The sequence below is a fragment of the Eurosta solidaginis genome, chromosome 2 (genome assembly GCF_040869045.1).
Source record: "Eurosta solidaginis isolate ZX-2024a chromosome 2, ASM4086904v1, whole genome shotgun sequence".
NCBI classification, from domain to species: Eukaryota; Metazoa; Arthropoda; class Insecta; order Diptera; family Tephritidae; genus Eurosta; species Eurosta solidaginis.
The window spans coordinates 58473413-58500257 of NC_090320.1; the positions used below are offsets into that span (position 1 = coordinate 58473413).

At 38.4% G+C, this 26845-nt stretch overlaps 1 protein-coding gene and 1 non-coding gene across 3 annotated transcripts in view; both read left to right on the top strand.

Annotated features, from left to right (window-relative positions):
• The window catches only part of Schip1 (Schwannomin interacting protein 1), a 75379-nt gene extending 58764 nt beyond the window's left edge, over window positions 1-16615 (top strand). For both annotated transcript variants that reach the window (XM_067765493.1, XM_067765492.1), the window contains exons 7-10: window positions 6861-6975; window positions 7049-7419; window positions 10371-10645; window positions 13313-16615. In XM_067765493.1, coding sequence (XP_067621594.1) covers window positions 6861-6975; window positions 7049-7419; window positions 10371-10645; window positions 13313-13370 — 819 coding nt within the window. In that variant the 3' untranslated portion in view covers window positions 13371-16615. The remainder of the gene's footprint in view (window positions 1-6860; window positions 6976-7048; window positions 7420-10370; window positions 10646-13312) is intronic.
• LOC137242948 (U6 spliceosomal RNA) lies at window positions 542-648 on the top strand. Its single transcript, XR_010950418.1, has one exon. It is a non-coding gene; the product is annotated as a U6 spliceosomal RNA (small nuclear RNA).
• Window positions 16616-26845: the final 10230 nt, after the last annotated feature.

Consider the following 26845-nt stretch of genomic DNA (forward strand, 5'->3'; position numbering starts at 1 on the left):
GATACAAATAGTATCGCTAACAGTGTTCCCCTTTCACTGATAGCCAAGGGTACGAGCTATGATGAGTTTACATAGGGTTTCTCTACTGTGTAAACCGATACTTCGTTACATGGAGGGAAACGAAATGACCGATATCCGATTATCGTTACATAATCAAAGGAGACCCCTGTACCACTGTTTAGTTTCTAGAAGAAATATAAATACAAAGTATGGGATTGAAACAAAATAACTCGTGTCGCAGCCGAAATTTTTCGTAGGCGGAGGAAACAGTGGACCACCTACTGTGCGACTGTCCAGCGCATTCACGAAACAGAATGAAACTGCCTGCTACAATGAGTTTTCACCCATGTCCTCGATTTACATATTTGGCCTGCTTACTCCAGGGGTGCATTCATTATGTATCCCGATACTGACTGCGATTGGAGCTTCGAAAACTCTAAAGGGAAACTGTGCCAAGTGTTTTTGTTGAAGCTATGATGCTAGTATATCTCTCGGTAATAGCTAACTGATAGTAAATTCACTCGCGCAGGAGGTTCTGTGGGTTTTTGCTTCGGCAGAACATATACTAAAATTGGAACGATACAGAGAAGAATAGCATGGCCTCTGAGCAAGGATGACACGCACAATCGTGTCCCCGGATATGTTGATGATATTGTAGCAGTAGTAGTGGCCAAGAAACTGGACCTGCTTCAAGCATTATGTAATTACGCCGTAGAAATTGCCAATCTATATAACACTGATATCGAGCAACCATCTAAAGACGTTAAGAAAAGAGCAAGGACACAAACAATATCTATGTGGCAAGAACGGTGGAAGGCCTCGAGTAAAGAGCTTTGAACCTTCACGTTAGTTTGGAACGTAGCTCAGTGGAATGAGCGGAGGCACGGCGAACTGAACTACCATCTCACACAGATACTGAGTGGGCATGGGGGTTTCAAAGAATATTTATGGAAGCGTATGATATGTGAAGATCCTCTTTGCCCAAGGTGTACCACGGAGTTAGAAAACGCAGAATACGTCTTGTTCCACTGCCACCATTTTTACGAGGAAAGACTCACCTTGCATAGATTTTTTGGAGAGGAACCTACCACGATAAATTTAGTATCACAAATGTGCAACAGAAATGAATGCTAGACTGCAGTGAGCAAAATGGCATTTATAGTCATGACACGCCTGATGGATGCTGAAAGGGAGCGCAGAGAAATGCGCAGGCTAAGCAGTGGCGATTAAATCGACACTCAGAGAAAATAGTGGGACCTGGACGCAGGGACAACAGTAGGCTCTTAAAAAGTAAGAAATATGGAACGCCACCCTGAAGTAATACGAAAGTGGTACCGGGGTAGGCGACGGTTCAAAAAGTGGGGCTGTTTTTTAGTCTACGGACACACGGTTGCTAGGTCGGCAGCAATTATATTCCATCAGGCATTTTTCAGCCCTCCCGCAAAACAAAGGAGCTTCTGAGGGTAGGTGTATTTTAGCTTATTGTTGTGAGCTATTCCGACATACCCTATCGAAAGAACTTGAGTCTTCTAGCTCGCCTGTCATGTATGCAATACTTTATACCCTTCACGAAAATTAAAATGTATATGAAATTTAGTCAGAATCTCCAAAATTGCAAGATATACCCACCAAAAAGCATAACGAAATAATCAGCATGACAAGCTGAGTTGATTTAGCTATGTCCATCTGTCTGTCTCTGTCTGCCGTCTGAATGCAAGCTAGTCCCACAATTTTTGAGATGTCTTGATGAAATTCGGTGACCAGGTTCATTTATTATTCATTTGTCGGAACCGACGGGATCGGACAACTACAGCATATATCTGCCACGCAATCCTTTTTCGTATAAGAGGGTTCTGGCCATTTCTTCCTAATTTTATAAGCTAGAAACTTAAAAATTTTACAGGATGGTTACTTGTGACGCATAGACGTCTGAATAAATCATCAAGATAGGTCATATACTTATATAATATATATCCCATACAACTGATTGTTGAGACTTTATGAGTTTTTAAAATTTCATCAGATTCTTGTCCAGCTCCATTCATGAAAGGTATGAGGGGTGTTTGACACAGTCGAAGACAGTCTCGTGCTTACTTATTTTTATCTGTTAACGAGGCATTTGTTTCATCTGCCATGAATATCAGTTTAGTGTAGCTACTTACCTACAAACATCCTTAGGTATATCATAGGTGTGTGTATGTATACACTTTTACTTTAGAATGCAGGATCAGGGTAGATTTCAGAAGCGCCTTTAAGAGATTTCTCTCTTCCTTCTTGTGCGTAGCACTTACATCAAGTACCTGGACATATGTACACATATCGAATATACACACATATCTTCTAAAGGCAGGGGGTCTGCACCAACGGCATGTGCTAAAGAAAAATTCAGTATTTGAGTGAGTGAACGCGCGAACACCCGCAAGATCCTTAGCGGTACTAATAAATAAGTTTTGCGTGCTTTGTTATTTGTTTTGATTTTGTGTATTTTGTTTTTAAAAATGTTTGATAAAATATTAATTAATCTGAAAAGTAAATTTGGTGTCTTAAAGAAATACCATAAATGCTCCCAAATCGATAATGATGTAGTCGATGGTGCGGCATGGATGTTTCCGCGAGTTTATAGGCCTACCACAACAACAGCAACAAAATTCATTGAATTATCTTTATTGAATACAGATATAGAGCCGGAATATTTGATTGATGTGTTGGATAAATTTGTGAGAGTAACTGATCCTAATATAGCTGAAAGAAAACGATATGGTGTAGGTTAAATAAAAATAAGGAAAATATATCCGGTATTTGATATCGATGTGGAGACTACCTTATATCATAATCCTCTCTAGCGCCTTTTATTTGATATCCATGAGGGCGATTGATAAGCTGGTGGTCAATACGATACTATATCGAGACTTTTGCTTGAAAAAAACATTTTTTTTCTAAATATTTATATGAAGTTTTGACGGTAAGTCAACCGAGGGTGAAAGGCAGAAAAATGGCAAGGTCGTAGGGTAGCCGAAGGAGAGGAGGTTTGATGTATAGGTATGTATATGACCGGTTCTATGTACCGGGCGATTCTGTATTTTTTTATCCGACCAAGGGCTGTCATTTCAGTGTAACCCCTTTTAATTTGTTACGTCACTCCGACCGGCGAATTTGTTGGGGATAGATGGTATAGAAAATTCCTTCTATGGTAGAGTGAAGGGTGGAAGCAGTAGATCAAGTGGGGGTAGCAGCGGCTGGTGTTGTTGTTGCTTTAAATAAGATGAAGATACTCCCCGAACATTTTGGAGAGTATTATCGTTATGGGCATGTTTCCCGTAACAAGCGGCTCGTAGTAAGTGGAGGATGGTATCAAAGCAGCAATAGCAACAGTTAGTTCTTAGCTGAGAGATAGTACTTAGCGAAGGTTTCAGCGCAGCTAGCGATCAAAATCAATTTAGCAACAGCAGAGCCACGGATACGGTGCAGCCTCAAATAAAGGAGAGCACACTATTGGGTAAGAGAGGCCGCGATAACTAAACGGGTTGAAGTCAACGGATGCAAAAAAACTCCAACATCTCCATAGTTGTATGGTAGGTGGAAATTGCATCAATAGAGGACGGAGTAGTTGGGTTAGGTTAAAGAGGCCGATCCGTGAGGACCTCACATACACGGAGTGCGTCCATTTTAGGTTAAGGTTGAACTGGCCGGTCAATAAAGACCTCACGTAGACTGTACGTGCCCATAGTGCTACCAGAATTCGTTTAAATACCAACCGGAAAATACCAAATTAGGCGCCAAGAGTTATGTTATAGATTAACTCCTATTTCTTGGCAAATACTAGAAGTTTTCTAGGTTGTATCTTAATTGCTGCGTCGAGATCTGGCAACTCTCGTGCGCAGGACATGAACACAGAAGATGCGCAACCGTTTCTTCCTACATCTACTGTTGCTGACGAGGACTAATTTATAAGCATGTGATGTCAGAAGGCAGTGTCCAGGTAGTATGCCCATTATTAGCCTTAAGTCTTGTCTCTTTAGAGATATGAGCAACTTTGTGAGTCAACATCATAGAATTTGCGTAAGATATAAGAAACTTTGCAGCACCGCGCTTCTGTCTCTACCTTTCCTGCTTGATGGATCCCAACGGATCACTATCACTCTATAACCTGAAACCCATTATAGATGTATGGTCCGGCAGGAGTGGAGTCTCTGCAATGCTTCCTTGCCTTCCAGGACACTTCTTGATGAAGTACTGTGTAAGATTATTGCCTTAATCGCCTCCTGAGATACAATATATTTATTGAGGCGATTGCAGGTTAAGCACGCTACATCTAGAACTTCTGCTGCTTTCTTTACGGCTACAACTTCCGCCTGAAAGACACTGCAGTGATCGGTAGGATCTCCTTATTTCTGGATCGACACAGTAAACAGCAAATCCTACCCCTTCCGTCAATTTAGAGCATTGTGTATACACATGTACAGAAAGTTCTGTCACTTCTGCACCCTTGAGCCAACGCTCCGGCTCTGAACGTGTCCATAGTGTTACCAGAGTTTTTTTCGACGACAAAACTTATAATCCTAGCAAAAATGTTATAAAATAACTCCATCCTCTTGGCAATAAATAATAGAAACACTCTGCGACACTACTAATTGCAGACAGCTTGGCATTGCGAGCGCAAGAAACGAGCACAAAGCGTGCTTAATCCTTTCCTTCTACCACCCGGATTTCCTATATCTTTTATCACCGACGAGGTATAATTCATAACGATGTGAGTCCAAAAGGCAGTGCCACGTCAGTATAACCCAAAGTCCCTGCGCTTAGCTGGGTTAATCTGAGTTCGCCGCCTTGCGATTGGTTTCAAGCCATTCCTGCTTGGTCGTTCAAGTGCAACTTTTACTTTTTGTATCTCGCCGTATTTGATGTGGATTCTACGGCACAAGTTTTCAGGTTTTCACCTCTTTTTAGCAAGCTCATTCGCTTTTTCATTTCCACCATAAATCGCCTCGTCCGCCGTTTCTGCGAACTTGCGTCAACCTTCCATTTCTAGTGTGGCTCTTATATTCTTATCGAAGCGCAGGTTCAGGAACAGGTAATATTATGGCCCACTATTTGATGACACTTTTTGTATTTGTGACATAGTGTGCAGCCGTCGTGGTTGTTTTACCTCTTCTGATTTCTTGTGGTAGGTTCTTATTTGTGCGGCTGTCAACTAATCGAGGACCCTATAGTCTATCCTAGCTTCATAATCGCTCTAAGTACCCAATGAGAGCGAGATTTGTTAGGGCCCATGTACATGCCAGCATTAAATTACATGCGAAAAGTACCGTAAGGGCATGCATTACTCGCTACTTCACGTTGAGCTTCCACGACAACTTGCTGTCTATACTAATTCCTGAATACTTTGCACATTTTTCCCCTGTAGTGTCACCCCTCCTAGTTAAGATCTAGCCCATTTCGTGACCTTATACCTATTAGTAAACAAGATCTGATCCGTCTTCGCCGCGTTGGCGACCAACCTGATACTATATGCCCGAACTGCCCGGTCCATCAAAGATCTAATTGTGTAAAGACATGTTCCATTTATTACAACTGCAATACAATCTGCGTCCGCCGTAAGTTTAACGGATACCTCATCGAGCTACCAGCGTCCACGGCATAGATGATAATAGCCCGTCTTATTGGCGTGCCCCGTCCACTGATTTCCCGTCCTAATACAGCTCCCATTGAAAAGTAATCTTATCAATTTAGAATGCAACTGGAAGGATCAGTTAAGGCTGGTTGTACTTCAATGTACTTAAGACATACATGATCGTCCGTTTACAGGCGACTCCTTGGCCACACTTCTTGTATCCCTGTGCTCATCAACTCCCTATGCAGTGCCGTAGCCACCGACTTGCCTTCGGTGTAAGCATGCAGTGTTAAGGAGAACAGTTTTTCTGCTTCAGCATCTCAAAAATTTGCCGACAGTCGGCAATATTTGGCAAGCACTCCGAGTGAATTTCTGCCATGAAAAGCTTCTCAGTGAAAACTCGTCTGCCTTGCAGATACCGTTCGGAGTCCGCATAAAACAGAGACATACTTTTCTCGCCAATTTGTAGGAAAAATAAAAAGGAGCACGACGCAAATTGGAAGAGAAGCTCAACCCAAAAACCCTTCGGAGGTTATTGCGCCTTCCATTAATTTATTTTATCTCAAACATTTTGAGCCGAAATTACGTTAAGCTAATAAGCATGAAGTTCTTGGGTACATATGCCTGATCTTAACCGCCTCTGATGGGAAAACGACATGGCAGTTTCCCAGGAGTGGGATACATCATTCAGTCTGAGCAGTTGCAGCAGGAACATAGTAGAACGATCCGCGTACTGCAATGGAGGGAATTTTGAAAGCCCAGGAGCAACTCTTATGTGGTTATGCATCGATTCACAGCTGGGTCCAGAGTTGAAGGGAAGAGATCGTGAAGACAAGACGGCTGCTAGGCTGCCATCGCTTAACTGGATGAGAGGCGAAGGAAGTCTAATTACCTAAAAGTATTCGGCACCTATTTGTGTAGTGCCGTCCGAGTTAGGAAGTTTGTTGGGCTTGAAATAATTACCAGCCGACTCCAGTTGGCATTTCTACAGAGCGAAAAATAGAAGTCGGTGCAGAAAGAGCTTACTATGCAACCGGTACATCAGGGAAATGATAGCCCAACAAAAGTATCACAGGTTTCTAATTAATATACATTCACATCCTTTAAGTACCCCAAACGGGTATACCCAAATATCGGATTCGAAGTCATGACGAAGGAGTGGGCACAGCCTATTAGAAAAAAAAGTTGATATAACATTTTAGTTTATAGTATATAGTTATTTTAAACAATATTTTCATTTATCTTACAGCGTCGCAGTGATCGCGAAGAAATCCGTCGGCGTTTAGCCATGGGTGTAGACGAAAATAGTCAACAGTCCAACGATCGCGCCGTTTGGAAGACGGGTATACAATCAAGAGTTGAAAGTAAGATCAAAGCTGTACTGAGGTTTTATGAATGAAGAGAGATAAATTTGCTTTTGATTGTTCACAATTTCAGATGCACAGCTAGGCCGCCTTAATGATCCCGCTTCTGATACCGAAAGTCATAGTTCAGACTCTGAAACATGCCCGAAGCTTTCCAACAAAAGCAAAGCAAAAACCAATAACGCATGTGCCCTTAATGTATCGTTGGCTGAAAACCCCACCTATCCATATGCTGGTAGTGCACGTGCCCCATTATCGTCAAAGTGTTCCAAATCACAAACAAATATGAAACTACAACAAAGTCAACAAAATTGCGAAAATACTCAATTAGCGATAAGTAGCGAAGATATGGAATGTGATTTCTTTACAAAGCAAGCCAAATTACAAATTGAAGCGCGTATGGCGTTGGCGCAAGCTAAAGAGATTGCGCACATGCAAATGGAGGTAAGATAAAATGACAGAAGTAAAGGTTTAATGTGGTCATATAAATAGTTACCGAGATGGTCGGGCTAGTATCTTAATGGTGCTTTGTTACCGAAACGTACCGGATCTATATCCGGCGAAGGACCATCAACATCGATAACACTCCCCCAAAGCCTTCGGGGAGTGTCTTTATCATTAATACAACAACAACGTTTTCTCCACTTGATTATTAGTTCGGAATCTCTCATTTCCTCTTCGCCAGATGTGAAAGCCAGGAGTACTTTCAGCAAGAGCAAAGACTTCATGGCAGCAAATACTTTGCGTTGTCTTCTTTTACCATTAGATCCACTTTCTAATCCATAGAAGGCAGAACTAGGCCGATAATATCAGAATCCTCATCACACCTCAGCTGATTAGTTTTGATGATCGAAGATCCAGAATTAGGTTAAATAAATCACTTGCCAGGGCGTAGCCTCGCATTAAAAATTTGTTTGTCTCGAACAGCTCGGAGAGGTCTTTCGCAATTCTGATAAAGTCTTCGAAGTGGCTCAAGATCAGTTGACACATCCTCTTAGGTTTGTATGGTTATGGGATGTTCTTTTAGAGTTGCCTTGTAATCGGCAAAAAGTCATGCCAACAATGCGTGTATCGCGATAGCTGACGCCAATTGGGAGCGCCAATGGCGATCAACTCTTCCCCGAACTCATTGGGGGTCTCTCCCTCCCTCTGCTTCCAGGCTGCGTTGTCGACTGAAATACTTTTTTAATATCTGCATAAAGTTCATACAGTTTATCATTATACCTCCTTCGATACTTGCCGACGGCATCACGAACAGCGCCATATATCTTCCGGAGAACTTTTCTCACGAACACTCCAAGAGCCGTCATGGTAGGTATGATTTTTTTTCTTCGAGAGAGAACTTAACGAGAGAAAAATATGCTCGGCCACATCGTCAGATCGAAGATTGCTCTCAGTGAGCAGGCTTGAGAGGCGACTGGAGTTATCATCAGCTGTCTTTTTCGTGAGCAGCTTTGCGATGGCAAACTTTCCTTGCGTCACTGCGCGCACTTTCTTTGCTGTACTTAGGCGTGCATGTATCTTGGCTGCTACAAGGTAGTGGTCCGAGCCGATATTTAGACCTCGTATAGTCTGCACATCCAAGACGCTGGAACTGTGTCTGCCGTCGATTACGATGGGATCGATTTGGTGTCGTGTTCTTCGATCAGGAGGCAACCAAGTAGCTTTGTGTATCTTTTTATGTTGGAACCTGATATTGAATTTTCTGAATGTAGGACCAAAAACCCCTTCGTGGCCTATTTTGGCTTCAAAGTCTACCTGCATGATTTTAATATCATATACTTTTAAATTGAGATTTGAACTGAGAGCTTTTAATGTTTTCCAGACACGTCACATGTTTACGATGTCGCCGGCTTTTGATAGGTCAAGGCAATCAATACTATATATATTCAGAAACCCATGACGATCGCAGCTCTTTGTGAATGAGCCAAGAACGGATAAGTGTGCTTTCTACGTCGCGTCTCTAATTTGTTGCAGGCATATACGTTTTGAAATTAGGAGCTGAAGGGTGAAATACTTCTCAGCAGCCTCTGAAAAGTTTTGTTTGCAAGTCTCCAGTCTTCAGCTTTTCCTGGTTATGTCGATGTAGGTAGTGGATATAAAACTACTACCACCAGAGCTGCATTCTATACAACATGAAGCTTTCCATAGATTAATGCTACACGAAAACGAACCATAAAAATATCATATTTCATTGCGGTAGCTGGCTGTTTGCCTTCATCATTGTTTGATCCCTCTAGTATTTTGCACGTTGTTTGATCCCATGGCGCCTGTTCAGTCCCTGCCTTCATAGAGCGTGACGCTGACCTTGACGGAATTGAAGGTCGTTTTTGACTTGAAGAAATTTGTTCCTGGAAATTTGTATCCGTATATGAACACGGACTATGGTATCACAAGTATTTATAACCCTTGCCACTCTATAGCGTCAAAAGCATCATCAAACAGTCAGCAATCAACAAGTGAATGAAGGAAACAAGACACAACGCAAGTGAATACTTGCAAGCATTTCATTCACCCACCACGTGTTATCTTGACTTTTACTTAAGAACAAATATTTGTACCTAACACAGGTATCGAAATCGCGGTTGTTTTCGATAAGGTAGGTGTGAAAAGATCCCAAGCTTTATCCTGCACAAGCGCCCTACTTCAGATAATCACTTATTGGGTTGATTTCAACAATTTTTGGTGGGTCCGGGGACTCCTCCAAAATACTATTGTGTCCGCCCGCCACCATAAATATGGACGTAAGCCACCGTAAAAATTCCAGATCTGTTTATTTGGCATTGATGCACCACTTCTGTTGGCATTGGCGCATCAGCGCCAGATGCACAGGATATTTGGACACACATTAACCGATTTATCGATTATTTTACATGGGCTTTATGAGATCGATGCACCGTTCGCCGATTCATATATTTATTATATTCGACCCTCACATCACCAATCCCACCTGCTCCTTGGGCATCTATAACCATCCTCCAGCCACCTTTTCCGCTGTTATAAATCCCGCCTGGCTAAATACCAGCTACCTACTCTCCGCATCATCGTTCACCTATTCCATCGGTAATTTTAGGGCAACCTTGAAGTAGCTCGGAGTTTATTGCTATTATCGGCCGTTTAGCATTCGCCACCAGTCTATCGATTCATCCGGCAGCTCGCACATTGTAAACACGATTTTACGTATGATCAAACCTCCATCACAAACTGGTGACTAAGCTATCTTCCGCTACTTTCCCCGTCATAACTACCAAGAACCATTCTCCAAAGGGCTGTGTGTCTGAGTCGGAAAGATAGTTAGGTCGTATCACAATAACATCAGTCAAAATATGTTTTTACAGTCACAAAGTTGATGTGATGTCGTAGCACTTGTTAAACTTATTTATTTCTATTTGCAGATTGAACGTCAAAATCGACGAACATCACCCATTACGGATATCATACGGGTCTCGCTGGAAAAAGTTGGAGTACAAATGTCGGCAGATAAACGACGACTTTCACGACAAATGCTCACCGAAATGAATGTTGCACAGTTGCAAGTGCTCGTCAATAGTTTGCACACACATATTGAAGATTTGAATGAGTCACTGGTGCATAATTTGATGGAACGTGATGATATGCATGTGACACAGGATTCAATGTTGGTTGATATCGAAGAGCTGACGAGATATATGTGAGTGTGTGATTATTTACAAATTATTAGAATAAACAGCACTCAGCTGGGTATTGAACTAAATTTTTTCGAGGTTCGAAATTGGACCCACCCTAATTTTTTCTGTTTAATTTGTTTTATCCCAGCCAGCATTTTTTGAAAATTTTGATCAAAAAATATTCAAATATCATACTCCAAGATGATTAAAAACGTTCAAATTTAAAAGTATATTCTATTCGAAAATTAATGTATCGTCGGGAGAAAAATGTACCTTAAATGTCATTATTCTTGAATAATCATTTATGATTCATATTTCGAAACGTTTTTTCTTCATAATTGATATCATTGTAAAATTGAGCTTTAATTGTTTTAGAGTAATATTTGACTGCTTTTCATAGTCATTTTCTGATCGTATTCGTGAACATATTTCAATCGTTTTGGTAAAGAAATTTGAATGATTTTCGAATACGATTATCATGCATTTATTCTTCATATCTCATACAAAATAAGATACTACATTATAATCTTATTTCATCAACGGAAGAAAGCATGTGAAAGTGAGCTATTTGAACCAAAGGTAATTCGCAAACAAACTTGACCCATATACACCTGCGAATACAACATCCAACATCAGCTATGATCGTCAACATCTTAAAATACGATATGGTAGGGATGTTGAACTCATATCCAGGTACATACATACATATGTCAGGAGAGTTGCACTTACCTGGGGTTCAAATAGTTCACAGCTTTTGTATTGTCTAATGGTTGGATCTGTATTTTCTGGGAAGCCGAAAGTGGAGAAATGGTTAGGGACATCTTCGGTTACGAGCAGTATTTACATTACTTCTTGTCTTGAAGAATAAAATGTTAATATATTTTTTCTGAACTTCATGATTGAAAAAATGTGTGTATGTAAAAAAAATAAGATATTCAATGAAAAGTAAGATTTTAACAAGTATAAAATTTATTATTCAGTCAACAAAGATAGTCAGAAAAGAGTCAGAAAGCTGAATGAAAAATGATTAAAAATTGTTGATCACCTAAAGTAAACACATTTGATTCAAATATGATTTCAAAATGTGCATGTTTTGATCATCAAAAGTATTCATATTTGAATATTTCTTTTGTTCAATTGTATGATAACTCGTTATTTAGTCAAAAAGAGTAATCAAATTGTACTGATATGTAGGGAATTTCAAAATTTAATCACCTAAATGCTGAGTGGGTATGAATTAAAAAGTATGAATCTGCTATCGTTGTTCAGCCTTAAAATCGAAAAAAAAAAATATCGCGTTTGAGCGTTTTTTTTTTTTTTTAAGGTTATGACAGAACCGGTATTGTAAAACAAAATCGTCACAACGGATTCCAGTTCAGCGCGGCGGGTACACGTGTCGCATTACCAGATCTGCGAACATTTTTTTATGTAGCTGTGTTGTTTATCGCCTAAAATTTTTTCAAATATCTCAGCTTACCTGTTCCTAACATTCTTACATAAGCTTGAAAAGAAACAAATGTACTTATATAGTTGAAATAATAAAAAAGACAGATCCTACCTACATTATCACTTTTTAAAATTTTTAAGTAAAATAAAACGGTGGGTCCAATTTCGAACTTCGAAAACCAATATTTATGTATGGATTTGATGCTAAAGGGACAATTAATGGTGACTTATCCGTAACCATATAAAACAACCTAATGGATATCAATGTAATCGATTAATGGGGCCATACCATAACGCTAAAGCCATAACCTCATCATAGCCAACCAATTGGTTTTTCGCCATATCCATAACCTAAAAATATTTGAGTTGGATAGCTTATTAACTTTTTGTAGATTTTATTTATTGTTTTGGATACGTTTTGACTAAGAGACTTATTTTTTGTGGTATATGTTTGTAATTTTTTGCGTTTTCTTCATTTTTATGAAATTTTCATGATTTTCACGTTAAGGCACCAGTAACAGATGCCAAGATGATATGGATAAGTAAAATTATGGTTATGACTATGGCGTTAGGGTTAAGGAAGTTTAATTGGCCCTTAACTTCGAGCAAAGGGAAAATCACGTTTTCCTTTGTCTACAAACAAATTTCCCTGCAAAAATCGCTATGGACCAACCGAGTTTTGGAGTACCACAATTCATACAAAAGATATTGTCCAATTAACATTGCGATGTCCTAGGACTGGACCATATACTCCAGCTTCGAATTACATCAGAGTAATCCATGGAGTACCCACAGTCCAATAAACATCGTGTAGTGATTACAATCGTTAAAAACGAGCAATGATCGGCTTACAATGTGTTCGTGTAGAAACATTAGTTGGTCCATTGCTGCATTACAGTGGAGTATAATGGTAAGTACTCCAATGGACCACATGATCCAACGATTTTTGCAGGGTTGTTTCGTCAAACACCTAGAAAAGTGATTTTGTCCTTGCGTTATTGTTGCTGTCGGAACCATCCCCGCGTTCCAATGGACAGTGATACAGATCGCTTTAGAAATATAACATGCAAATGCAACAACAATGTGATCCATATGGATCGATATGTTTTTGCATTTCCATGTTAAATTTTTATCTGTATCTGGATTACTGTCCATTGGAACGCGGGGTATATTTGTATAATATCGGAACTTAACTAATTTATGATATATTAAATTTTGATTTATTTTCTTGTTTTTCATTGCAGTGGAGCGAATGAGCATCTTGCACGGTATAAAAACCACAATCCATACAATCACAAATAAAGCCATACATACACACATACATACAAACATGCCTACTATCATATAAACTATGTACTTAAATTATAAACTCGAATAACACTTATGATGAGAGTTAAGAAGTATAATAATAACTTATATTATAATATAACAGTTATCTTTAATTACATATTTATAAATATAGTATACCTGCACACACGCATACCAAAATACATTTCATACATACTAACATGCTTTAAAGGATTAAAAAAAATTGTTTCAAAATTATATTGTAAAATATTTAAAACAATATTTGCAAAAAAAAAAAACAGTAAAACAAAATTTAGAAAAGTCGCAAGCGTTCGTAGTTCACGGGTTGATATTTGAATTTAAAACAATTCATACCTAAACACAACACATATACTATACAGAAAAATTTCCAATGTAGGCCAAAGACTTTTGAAGCGCTCTATAACCAGTAGCAAACGATCCTTTCTAATTTCATAGCACAGCATAGTATTTAACAACCGTGCACATTAGAGTAGCACAACACAAGCAGAGCTTCGGTAACAAATCGGCGTTTTTGTAGTAGTAGTACACCAGTGGTGCACAACGCCAATAGAGCTTCGAACACAAACGCTACTTCTTTTGTAGTAGTATGTGTTTAAATGGAGAATGTTTGAGCATAGAATTCACGCATGAGATGTTAACTTCATGAATTAAAAGCTAAAACTGTTAAGGCCTAATTACATTCACGACGACGGCTACAAAGCCATCTGTCAAATTATGTTTAACATGTTCTTATGAGAGTTTTTATATTCGCCGCTGCAGAAGAGCACGAAAATCAATCACGAATGCCGCTGTTGCCAGATTAAAACTTATTCTACTTTTGGCCAGCCATACCAAAAATCGAAAATAGAAGTAAATGTTAAAATTAAATTATTCATTATGTATGTTTTTAATTTATAATTAATATTTTTTTTATAAATTTTTCACTACTGTTTGCTGCCGCGTTCAAAGTAGATAAGCATATGCTTGTCTACGGTTGTCGTCTGGCTTTGCTTTGCTGTGGTTGTGGTTTGTAGCTACCGTAATTTAACGTAATCAGGCCTATTGACTGCTTGCTGTACTGAATCTCTGTGCTGTGCTCACACGACATGTAGACGAACGCCGAATAGTTTTACGCAGGTCTACGAAACTCTCGAGTGCACTACTGTAAATAGTAGACAGGGGCCCTATTCAGTAACTGTGAGTTTTAAAATGTACACTTTTTCTTCATATAATTTGTATGAAAGAAAAATGTACATTTCAAAACTCATAATTACTGAATAGGGCCTCTGAGAATGGCAAAACGAAAGATTGTGCATGGAATTAACGCAAGGAATGTTTACTGCTTGAAGTACAAGCAAAAATTGGCACAATGCTTTGCTGAATCTAAGCCGATGCGATCACGCGACATGTACATAGATAAAGACCGAATAGACTTCCGAAGCTCTTGAGACCACCTGCAACGCGTTGAGGTCCATAAATCTTTCGAAGAACTTGTCTCTCGAACAAACAAAACGAAAAAACAGGACAACCCGAAATTTCCATCAGGAATTTGATGAGATCCGTAACCTAACAACTGAGCCGTCTGATCCAGATAAACATAAGGATATTCGAAGCTTTATCCACACTGAGTCGGTATATCCCTTCGCTGGGTCGCGCCCGGTGAGCCCCCTTATAAATGTACATTACCCAACCCTTGCATAAGAGGATAGCAGACTACCTAAAAAGAAACAAGTCACTCTGGCTCAACTTCGCTCTGGATATTGCAACAGGTCAAACTGTTACTTGTCCAAAATTAATCCCGACATACGTGATGTATGCTCTTCCTGCGATGTGTCCCCCCATTACACCAACCATCTTTTCAGTTTTAATGTGGGAATCTACGCATCTAACAGCAGCATCCCTATGGTCCAACTTTGTTGAAAAAGCTAGTTTCCTTGGACTCACGGTAAACATCAAACCACTTGCTTACCCCGTATGAATATGAGCCAAAGCAAAGGATCCACATACTTAGCCTCAAAATCAGCAGAAATCTTATAAATGTTTCCTGTACATCGACAAAGTAAATTATGAATCGACTTCTTTTTCTCATCCTCCGAATAGCTTATGAAGTGGGAATTTGTTGGTATGCGACATTGTCGAAGCAACGGTGTGATGACGCTCCTAATTACTACCAACGCAGGTTTATTTAGTTTGAGACGAAAGTTCGTTCTGTTTCTTTCCAAACCGGCCATAGGAACCTTGAGGCATCGCAATTGTCCCGATTGGTATGAAGCAAATTCGTTGCCCTAACAATTTATTTTGATTGTCTGCTGCTATCCATTTTAACTATTTTTTGTAAATTGCGTAATATTTTTTTGGGGCTGCTAACGCATGTTCGTTAATGAAGTAAGTCGGACTGTGTGAAAAGGAAAATGAGTGATTTCACTGAACAATATTGTGTTCCATTAAGTTTCTGTGTGAAATGAGTATAAGTGAAGCTTAAATGTAGTGGTCGATATGGAGGGCTAATAAGAACAAAAAACACGGCAGTGATAGGCGATACCCTGAGATAGTATCAAAATAATGGTCGGAATTGTGACAAAACTATAAAGAGCAGGCACAAGCAGTCTCTCTATAGGACATGCTCAAACAAAAGAGAGCAGTTCAACCCATCTAAAGACATTAAACGGGGCACAGTTGCATTTTTGCGCCTCGTCCCAGACTTCTCCTAAACTAATCGGATCTTTTGCAGGGTATTTATACATACATATGCACATATGCGTATTTGCATAAACCAATACATATGTACACACAGAACATACAATCACTGACAAATGAAGGGAAACAACCATTAGTTGAAATACAAACAAATTTTAAATTATTTTCAGTACTTTACACAATTCTTAATCGTAAACCATTATAAAAAATTTAAAACAATATTTAAAGCGGTTATGTATTAAAGTAACTAAAAAAACTACATACTTATATAAATATATTACATATCTTTAATATCTTCTTGTTATTTAAACTTAAAGGAATTTCTCAAAAACTATGTAGAATTTACCGTTGGAACAACATAAAAAATTAAATACAAAATTATCAACACTAGGAAAGGATTACATACAAATCTATATTGAAACAAAAACTGCATTAACGTTATATAAGCTTAAATACATACATACATACTTCACAAAAAGTCACAACTACATGGATCAAAACAATAGCAAGCATACATAAATAAAACTAGATACTTAAATAAATTTGAAGAGAAGTTTATTTATTTTATAAGGTCACTAGCAGACCCGGCGGACGTTGTTCAGCCCTAACGTTGGCCTATCTGCATAACTTGTAGCAAGTGTTCAACTCTTGCTCTCCCTCCCCCTTTTCCTTATTCTTTTATTCACTCCTCCCTCTGCCTTTCACTTACTCTGAGTCTTTTCTCTCTCCACGCCTTCACCCTCCCTTTTTTCCGCTCCATCTATTCCTATCTCTCTTTCTTTCTCAGTCTCTTTCTCCATCCCTCTTCTCTGTAGTTCTTTTTATTCTTCTCCATAACTTATTCCCAGTCCCTGTCCCAGTTACAGTTACATTTCCAGCCCAAATTAAAGCCCTAGTCCCAGTCCTAGCCCCAGCGCCAGTCTCAGTCTTAGTCAGTTCTTGGTCCATTTCCCGAGAAAAAATGTCGTACATAAATACTTATCTAGGCACAGGGCTACCTAAATACCAAATTTCAATCAAATCGAACCAAACATTGCATTTGTTCGAATAGATCCGTTCCTGGTCCACTTCCCGGAAAAAAACTTTACACGAACACTCTCTGCGTTGCTGTCAAGCTATCCTGCAAATTTGCACAAAATCAGCGGAGTGTTTTCGGAATCCATAAACTTCTTACATAGGTAAGAGTTATATAGGTAAATAGAAGAAGAAGATAGATGGAAGAAGATTAAATCTCCTTAGTGCACAAACACTAGGATATACATACAACCCCGTCAGAGTATAGAACCTTTGTTTAAGAATTCTAGCGAAATGTTTAAATTTTTTAACGAAAGAATATTTTTCAAGAGATGTATGCATTTGTAACCATTTATGTTACATTATCGCCCCGATTCTGAGCGTTACCGGTAAAATAGTACGCAGAACATTATGTAACCGAATATCGTTACCAGTTCTTTTATCCGCGAATCTGGCCCAAGTGGTAACGCTGTCATCACCGAAAAACTTACCAGTGTCTGTGGAGAAATTGGAAAGGTAGTTTTCTTCGCTTTCACGGTCCCTTCCAACCCCATTTGGTCCGCTGGTCCCTTTTCTTCAATTTTGTCCTTTTTATGCAATATACACGATTGGTACTTTTCTTTCTTTTTCACTCAGGTAAAAATCACAATATTGCCGAAAAATTCGCCTCGCTTTCGTTAGCCCCCATTAAAAAAAAATTGCTCAGTCAATAAAATGTACCAGAAAAATAACATTTCACCTAGGATATAATTTATGCCAGGCTATAAAAAGAAAAATGGTGGCAAACACATTGTCGTTAATTGTTGATGAAATAACCGACTAATAAAAAAAAAAACTCTTGTTTTATAATATTAATAACGTCTAGATATTTCGATCGGTTATACAACACTATGTAAAATATATGAAAATAAAAATTGCTTCTCGCCTAGCATAGCTTATAGCGAGCACTCTGCCGTGAGCCTAACACTTTCAAAACTTATACAAGGAAATTCTATGCATTACTTCTCGTTTGGCACGTTGATATTTAAATCTTTCTCACCCAGCTCAATTAGTTCAAGGAATTTCAGGACTATTGTGGTGTTAAGCCACGCAAAGTAATTGAAAATTATGTATCTTGGCACAAGAAATATTTTAACTCGAATACAGAAAGAAGCAAATGCAAAATAGATTTGATTTCGGAACAAATGTTTTGTACAAAATTATTCCTATACATGCTAGCAGAACCCCTGAGGCCTGGGATCAAAACTCACACTTACTGAACCTAGGCTCTGATATGAAGTTTAAACATTAAGGGAAAAAGTAAGCATCTATAAAAATAGCGCTAACAAAATTGCCTAGTTTCATTTATGATTTACTGAGTTTTCCACATACATAGTTCGGCCACACCAGAACGCAAATTTTGAACCGTTTCTTACTAAAACCTAACTGCACTATATATTTTATTTCATTGCAATCAACAACATAATTCTCGAACCAAGAGCTTTGTGACCAAAACTAGGTTCACAACGTTTGATTGGTGAAAGACATAGACTTATCCTATGTCAAAATATAGTACCATTTTTGGTTGCATGTCAATATATTTGTTTGCTCAGCTTGAATTAAAGGAAAGTCTTCACTATGTTTAGTAAAATTTTATATAGAAACATCATAAAATTTTGTATTTTGTACTAATAAAATAAAACAAAAATTTGGTCGGTTTATACTAAGTTGAGCAGAGCTCACAGAGTATATTAACTTTGATTGGATAACGGTTGGTTGTACAGGTATAAAGGAATCGAGATAGATATAGACTTCCATATATCAAAATCATCAGTATCGAAAAAAAATTTGATTAAGCCATGCCCGTCCGTCCGTCTGCCCGTTAACACGATAACTTGAGTAAATTTTGAGATATCTTGACGAAATTTGGTATGTAGATTCCTGGGTGCACATCTCAGATCGCTATTTAAAATGAACGATATCGGACTATAACCACGCCCACTTTGTCGATATCGAAAATTTCGAAAAATTGAAAAATTGCGATAATTCATTACCAAAGAGGGATAAAGCGATGAAACTTGGTAGGTGCATTGAACTTATGACGCAGAATAGAAAATAAGTAAAATTTTGGACAATGGGCGTGGCACCGCCCACTTTTAAAAGAAGATAATTTAGAAGTTTTGCAAGCTGTAATTTGGCAGTCGTTGAAGATATCATGATGAAATTTGGCAGGAACGTTACTCCTATTTTTATATGCATGCTTAATAAAAATTAGCAAAATCGGAGAACGACCACGCCCACTTTTAAAAATATATTTTTTTTTTAAGTGAAATTTTTACAAAAAATTTAATATCTTTACAGTATATAAGTAAATTATGTCATCATTCAACTCCAGTAATGATATGGTGCAACAAAATACAAAAATAAAAGAAAATTTCAAAATGGGCGTGGCTCCGCCCTTTTTAATTTGATTTGTCTAGGATACATTTAATGCCATAAGTCGAAAAAAATTTACCACTCCTTGTGAAATTTGGTAGCGGTTTAGATTCTAGGACGATAACTGTTTCCTGTGAAAAAGGGCGAAATCAGTTGAAGCCACGCCCAGTTTTTATACTCAGTCGACCGTCTGTCCTTCCGCTCGGCCATTAACACGATAACTTGAGCAAAAATCGATATATCTTTACTAAACTCAGTTCACATAATTATCTGAACTCGCTTTCTATTGGTATAAAAAATGGCCGAAATCTGACTATGACCACGCCCACTTTTTCGATATCGAAAATTACGAAAAATGAAAAAAGTGCCATAATTCTATACCAAATACGAAAAAAGGGTTGAAACATGGTAATTGGATTGGTTTATTGACGCAAAATATAACCTTAGAAAAAAACTTTGTAAAATAGGTGTGACACCTACCATATTAAGTAAAAGAAAATGAAAAAGTTTTGCAAGGCGAAATCAAATGCCCTTGGAATCATGGCAGGAATACTGTTCGTGGTATTACATATATAAATAAATTAGCGGTACCCGACAGATGATGTTCTGGGTCACCCTGGTCCACATTTTGGTCGATATCTCGAAAACGCCTTCACATATAAAACTACCACCACTCCCTTTTAAAATTTTTATTAATACCTTTACCCATATTGTACAAACACATTATAGAGTCACCCCTGGTCCACCTTAATGGCGATATATCGAAAAGGCGTCCACCTATAGAACTAAGGCCAACACCATTTTAAAATACTCATTATCACCTTTCGTTTGATACCCATAATGTACAAACGCATTCTAGAGTCAACCCTGGTCCACCTTTATAACGATATCCCTAAAAGGCGTCCACCTATAGAATTAAGGCCCACTCCCTTTTAAAATACTCGTTAACACCTTTCATTTGATACCCGTATCGTAAAAAATTCTAAAGTCACCCCTGGTCCACCTTTATGGCGATATCTCGAAAAGGCGTCCACCTATAGAACTAAGGCCCACTCCCTTTTAAAATACTCATTAACACCTTTCATTTGATACCCATATCGTACAAACAAATTCTAGAGTCATCCCTGGTCCACCTTTAAGCCGATATCTCGAAAAGGCGTCCACCCATAGAACTAAGGCCCACCCACTTTTAAAATACTCATTAACACCTTTCATTTGATACCCATATCGTAAACATTAATTCTAGAGTCACCCCTGGTCCACTTTTTTGGCGATATCTCGAAAGGGCGTCCACCTATCGAACTAAGGCCCACTCCCTTTTAAAATACTCATTAACACCTTTCTTTTGATACTCATATCGTACAAATTAATTCTACAGTCACCCCTGGTCCACCTTTATGGCAATATCTCGAAAAGGCGTCCACCCATAGAACTAAGGTCCACTCCCTTTTAAAATACTCATTAGCACCTTTTATTTGTACCCATATCGTACAAACTAATTCTAGAGTCACCCCTGGTCCACCTTTATAACGATATCCCGAAAAGGCATCCACCCATAGAACTAAGGCCCACCCACTTTTAAAATACTCATTAACACCTTTCATTTGATACTCATATCGTACAAATTAATTCTACAGTCACCCCTGGTCCACCTTTATGGCAATATCTCGAAAAGGCGTCCACCCATAGAACTAAGGTCCACTCCCTTTTAAAATACTCATCAGCACCTTTTATTTGGTACCCATATCGTACAAACTAATTCTAGAGTCACCCCTGGTCCACCTTTATAACGATATCCCGAAAAGGCGTCCACCCATAGAACTAAGGCCCACTCCCTTTTAAAATACTCATTAACACCTTTTATTTGGTACCCATATCGTACAAACTAATTCTAGACTCACCCTGGTCCACCTTTATAAAGATATCCCGAAAAGGCGTCCACCTATAGAACTAAGTCCCACTCCCTTTTAAAATACTCATTAACACCTTTCATTTGATACCCATATCGTACAAACAAATTCTAGAGTCACCCCTGGTCCACCTTTATGGCGATATCTCGAAAAGGTGTCCACCTATAGAACTATGGCCCACTCCCTCTTAAAATACTCTTTAATACCTGCCATTTGATACGCATGTCATACAAACACATTCCAGGGATACCCGAGGTTCATTTTCCTACATGGTGATTTTCCCTTATTTTGTCTCCATAGCTCTCAACTGAGTATGTTATGTTCGGTTACACCCGAACTTAGCCTTCCTTACTTGTTTTCGATGAATTTTGGTCCCAAATGTAAACATGGTGTGGCAACCGTGTTCGCTTTACCGAAAATGTCTCACTTGTAGATACGAGGTCAACGAAGAAATGGGACGATGTGTATGTATATGCATATTATGCATGATAAGTTTCTACATAGGTATATTGTAATTTATTCTGTGAAAGTACATAATTTCCGTCTTTCAGTGAGTTTTACAGCTCCGGCTCACGCTCAATTCTCACGGGAATGCTCTGGATCCTTGAGAGACGTGAGAAGCAGATGTCGTGAAATTTTCGCACACGTGAAATGTGATAGGCAGATGTCGCTGCTCTTTTTCATTTAAAGCCGGAGTCATTGGTGCCATATGTCGTATCGCTGTATCCGTATCCCTAACGTAATCAGCTGTTTATCGTTACGACGGTCAACCAAACCCCAATTGGTTGGCTACGATACGGTTACGACCTTAGCGGCACCAATAATCGATTGCATTGATTCTCATAAGGTTGGTCGAATCAGCTGTTAAAAGGTTACCGATACGGTTACCGATAAAGCACCAATGTCTCCAGCTTAACTCATACGGCGAAAGGCTAAGCAGCGACATCTATTTTTGAAAAAGTAGGTATATTAAAGGCCGCGTTGCCAACCTAAAAAGAAGTAATTAAAAAATTATCTGGCTCACAAATTGAACCAGACTTCTATCTGGATTTATCTGGCTCATGATACAGCTAATGTAAACAAATATGTATAGCAAGAGGCAACACTTTTTATACTCAGTTGAGCAGAGCTCACAGAGTATATTAAGTTTGATTGGATTACGGTTGGTTGTACATATATAAAGGAATCGAGATAGATATAGACTTCCATATATCAAAATAATCAGGATTGAAAAAAAATTTGATTGAGCCATGTCCGTCCGTCCGTCCGTCCGTTAACACGATAACTTGAGTAAATTTTGAGGTATCTTGATGAAATTTGGTATGTAGGTTCCTGAGCACTCATCTCAGATCGCTATTTAAAATGAACGATATCGGACTATAACCACGCCCACTTTTTCGATATCGAAAATTTCGAAAAACCGAAAAAGTGCGATAATTCATTTCAAAAGACAGCTAAAGCGACGAAACTTGGTGAACTTATGACGCAGAATAGAAAATTAGTAAAATTTTGGACAATGGGCGTGGCACTGCCCACTTTTAAAAGAAGGTAATTTAAAACTTTTGCAAGCTGTAATTTGGCAGTTGTTGAAGATATCATGATGAAATTTGGCAGGAACGTTACTCCTATTACTATATGTACGCTTAATAAAAATTAGCAAAATCGGAGAAGGACCACGCCCACTTTTCAAAAAAAAATTTTTTTAAAGTAAAATTTTAACAAAAAATTTAATATCTTTACAGTATATAAGTAAATTATGTCAACATTCAACTCCAGTAATGATATGGTGCAACAAAATACAAAAATAAAAGAAAATTCCAAATGGGCGTGGCTCCGCCCTTTTTCATTTAATTTGTATAGGATACTTTTAACGCCATAAGTCGAACAAAAATTAACCAATCCTTTTGAAATTTGGTAGGGGCATAGATTTTATGACGCTAACTGTTTTCTGTGAAAATGGGCGAAATCGGTTGATGCCACGCCCAGTTTTTATACACAGTCGTCCGTCTGTCCTTCCGCATGGCCGTTAACACGATAACTTGAGCAAAAATCGACATATCTTTAATGAACTTAGTTCACGTGCTTACTTGAACTCATTTTATCTTGGTATGAAAAATGAACGAAATCCGACTATGACCACGCCCACTTTTTCGATATCGAAAATTACGAAAAATTAAAAAAATGCCATAACTCTATACCAAATACGAAAAAAAGGATGAAACATGGTAAGGTAATTGGATTGTTGTATTGACGCGAAATATAACTTTAGAAAAAACTTTATAAAATGGTTGTGACACCTACCACATTAAGTAGAAGAAAATGAAAAAGTTCTGCAGAGCGAAATAAAAAACCCTTAAAGTCTTGGCAGGTATTACATATATAAATAAATTAGCGGTATCCAACAGATGATGTTCTGGGTCACCCTGGTCCACATTTTGGTCGATATCTGGAAAACGCCTTCACACCACTCCCTTTTAAAACTCTCATTAATACCTTCAATTTGATACCCATATCGTACAAACTCATTCTAGAGTCACCCCTGGCCCACCTTTATGGCGATATCTCGAAACGGCGTCCACCTATGGAACTAAAAATTACTCCCTGTTAAAATACTCATTAACACCTTTATTTTGATACTCATATTGTACAAACAAATTCTAGGGCCACCCCTGCTCCACCTTTATGGCGATATCTCGAAACGGCGTCCACCTATGGAACTAAGGATTACTCCCTTTTAAAATACTCATTAACACCTTTCTTTTGATAGCCATATTGTACAAACAAATTCTAGGGTCACCCCTGGTCCACCTTTATGGCGATATCTCGAAAATGCGACCACCTATACAACAACCACCACTCCCTTTTAGAACCCTCATTAATACCTTTAATTTGATACCCATATCGTACAAACACATTCTAGAGTCACCCCTGGTCCACCTTTATGGCGATATTTTGAAACGGCGTCCACCTATAGAACTAAGGCCCACTCCCTTTTAAAATATTCATTAACACCTTTCGTTTGATGCCCATATTGTACAAACAAATTCTAGGGTCACCCCTGGCCCACCTTTATGGCGATATCTCGAAACGGCGTCCACCTATGGAACTAAGGATTACTCCCTTTTAAAATACTCATTAACACCTTTCATTTGATACCCATATCGTACAAACGCATTCTAGAGTGACCCCTGGCCCACCTTTATGGCGATATCTCGAAAATGCGACCACCTATACAACAACCACCACTCCCTTTTAAAACCCTCATTAATACCTTTAATTTGATACCCATATCGTACAAACACATTCTAGAGTCACCACTGGTCCACCTTTATGGCGATATTTCGAAACGGCATCCACCTATAGAACTAAGGCCCACTCCCTTTTAAAATACTCATTAACACCATTCGTTTGATGCCCATATTGTACAAACAAATTCTAGGGTCACCCCTGGTCCACCTTTGTGGCGATATCTCGAAACGGCGTCCACCTATGTAACTAAGGATTACTCCCTTTTAAAATACTCATTAACACCTTTCATTTGATACCCATATCGTACAAACGCATTCTAGAGTGACCCCTGGTCCACCTTTATGACGATATCTCGAAAATGCGACCACCTATACAACAACCACCACTCCCTTTTAGAACCCTCATGAATACCTTTAATTTGATACCCATATCGTACAAACACATTCTAGAGTCACCCCTGGTCCACCTTTATGGCGATATTTCGAAACGACGTGCACCTATAGAACTAAGGCCCACTCCCTTTTAAAATTGTTGTTACCACATTAGATTCGGGGCGTATGTGGGCAATACGCATAAATATGTAAGAAAATACATACATATGTACATCCATACATACTTATAAAAGTACTCCCGACGTTAACTAATGCTAGCCATTGCTGGCTTTTTCACCATTCGTTCTAATGCAACATGTCAAAGCGAGTTTGGCTCGTACAGTTCACAGCGAACAAACAGACGAAGTGCATTTTTGGAAAAAGTTTAACTTTTGTTGAACCAATTTTGCTCATATTGGAAAGAAATCAATTTTTTTATGCAAAACGAAGGTAAATATTTGAAAGTTTGACCGCAAAAAAGAAATATTCCGATCGATCCATCTGTCTTTGATTCATAGCTGTGTAAACAAAAATTTTATGATTTTTTGCTGCATTTTGGTAATTTCCCACGCTCCTATAATATATACCTTCAAATTATGTTGAAAATGTACATCTCACGTAGCTAAGCTTTCAAATGCAAAAACCATTTTAAAATCGGAGCATCCCGTTTGAAGTTATGGAATTTCAACGGTGTTCAGCGACTTTATTTTACAAGATTAATGGATAAGGATACAGATATACAGATTTGTGGTTATGGTAATCATCACCATCATCATCAATTGGCGCATAACCGGCTCGGTTATTTTGGCGGTTGCGTACCAAGTCACGCCAGCCATTCCTGTTTCGCTATAACTGAGGTCAGTTGACGTTTCTCTCAATTCAGTGGATATCTCCATTTCCTCTACTTCCAAATAAGGGCGTTAGGAATACTTTCTTGGTCAGAGCGTCTTCACCCAATTTCCTCGCCATGTCCATACCGGCCTTAAGTTCACATTATACCCCCTTAGATACTCAATGTTTTCCAAACATTCAAATGAATAAGAATATTGACAGTTGTAAAAAAAAAGAAAAAAATACGATCCACACATCAGGCCCTGTATTACGTGTTACGATCAGTGACTGAAAATCCTTTTCACTCAAGCGATAACTATGCAACTGTCAAACTTTTCCTAAAAGTTATAATAAGTTATGGACCTAACGAGTACTATTTGTCACTAGTTCAAATATGTCATTAATCCGATCCACCATTTCAGAGCTATTGTGATTTAAAAAATGAGTTTCGATCACGGATCGTAACACGTAATACGATTCAATTACTAGAGGTTTGTTCTTCAATGATGACAGAGCTTTGACACTCCCAAATTGAAAAATCTGGACGGGTTGCTTTTACGGAGTAAGGAAAACGGGTAATAATTCAATCCCCTTCTTTTGCGAAAATTGTAGTAGAAAAGTACCTTTAGTAGTATATTAGTAGTGATAATAACTTTGAAAATGCCAACAGGTGTTGGAGGAAATAATTAATTTTCTACTAAAGATTTCTTGAATTAATAAAGAGCTATATTGGTTTATAATTTTATTCAAAAATACACTATATCAAAATTTGTTTCCAAAACTCCTTATATGAACATAAGTTCAATGCATTTTGACATAAGAGGAGTTAATCAAAAGCATTCTGATATAGGGCGTTCTTCAATATAATTCTAATATAGGGCGTTTTTGTGACAAATCCTGAAACGGGAAATTTTTAAAACATATTTTGAGATAGGACGATTTTGAACAGGCAGCCGACATGTGGTTATACTCTACTCAGCAG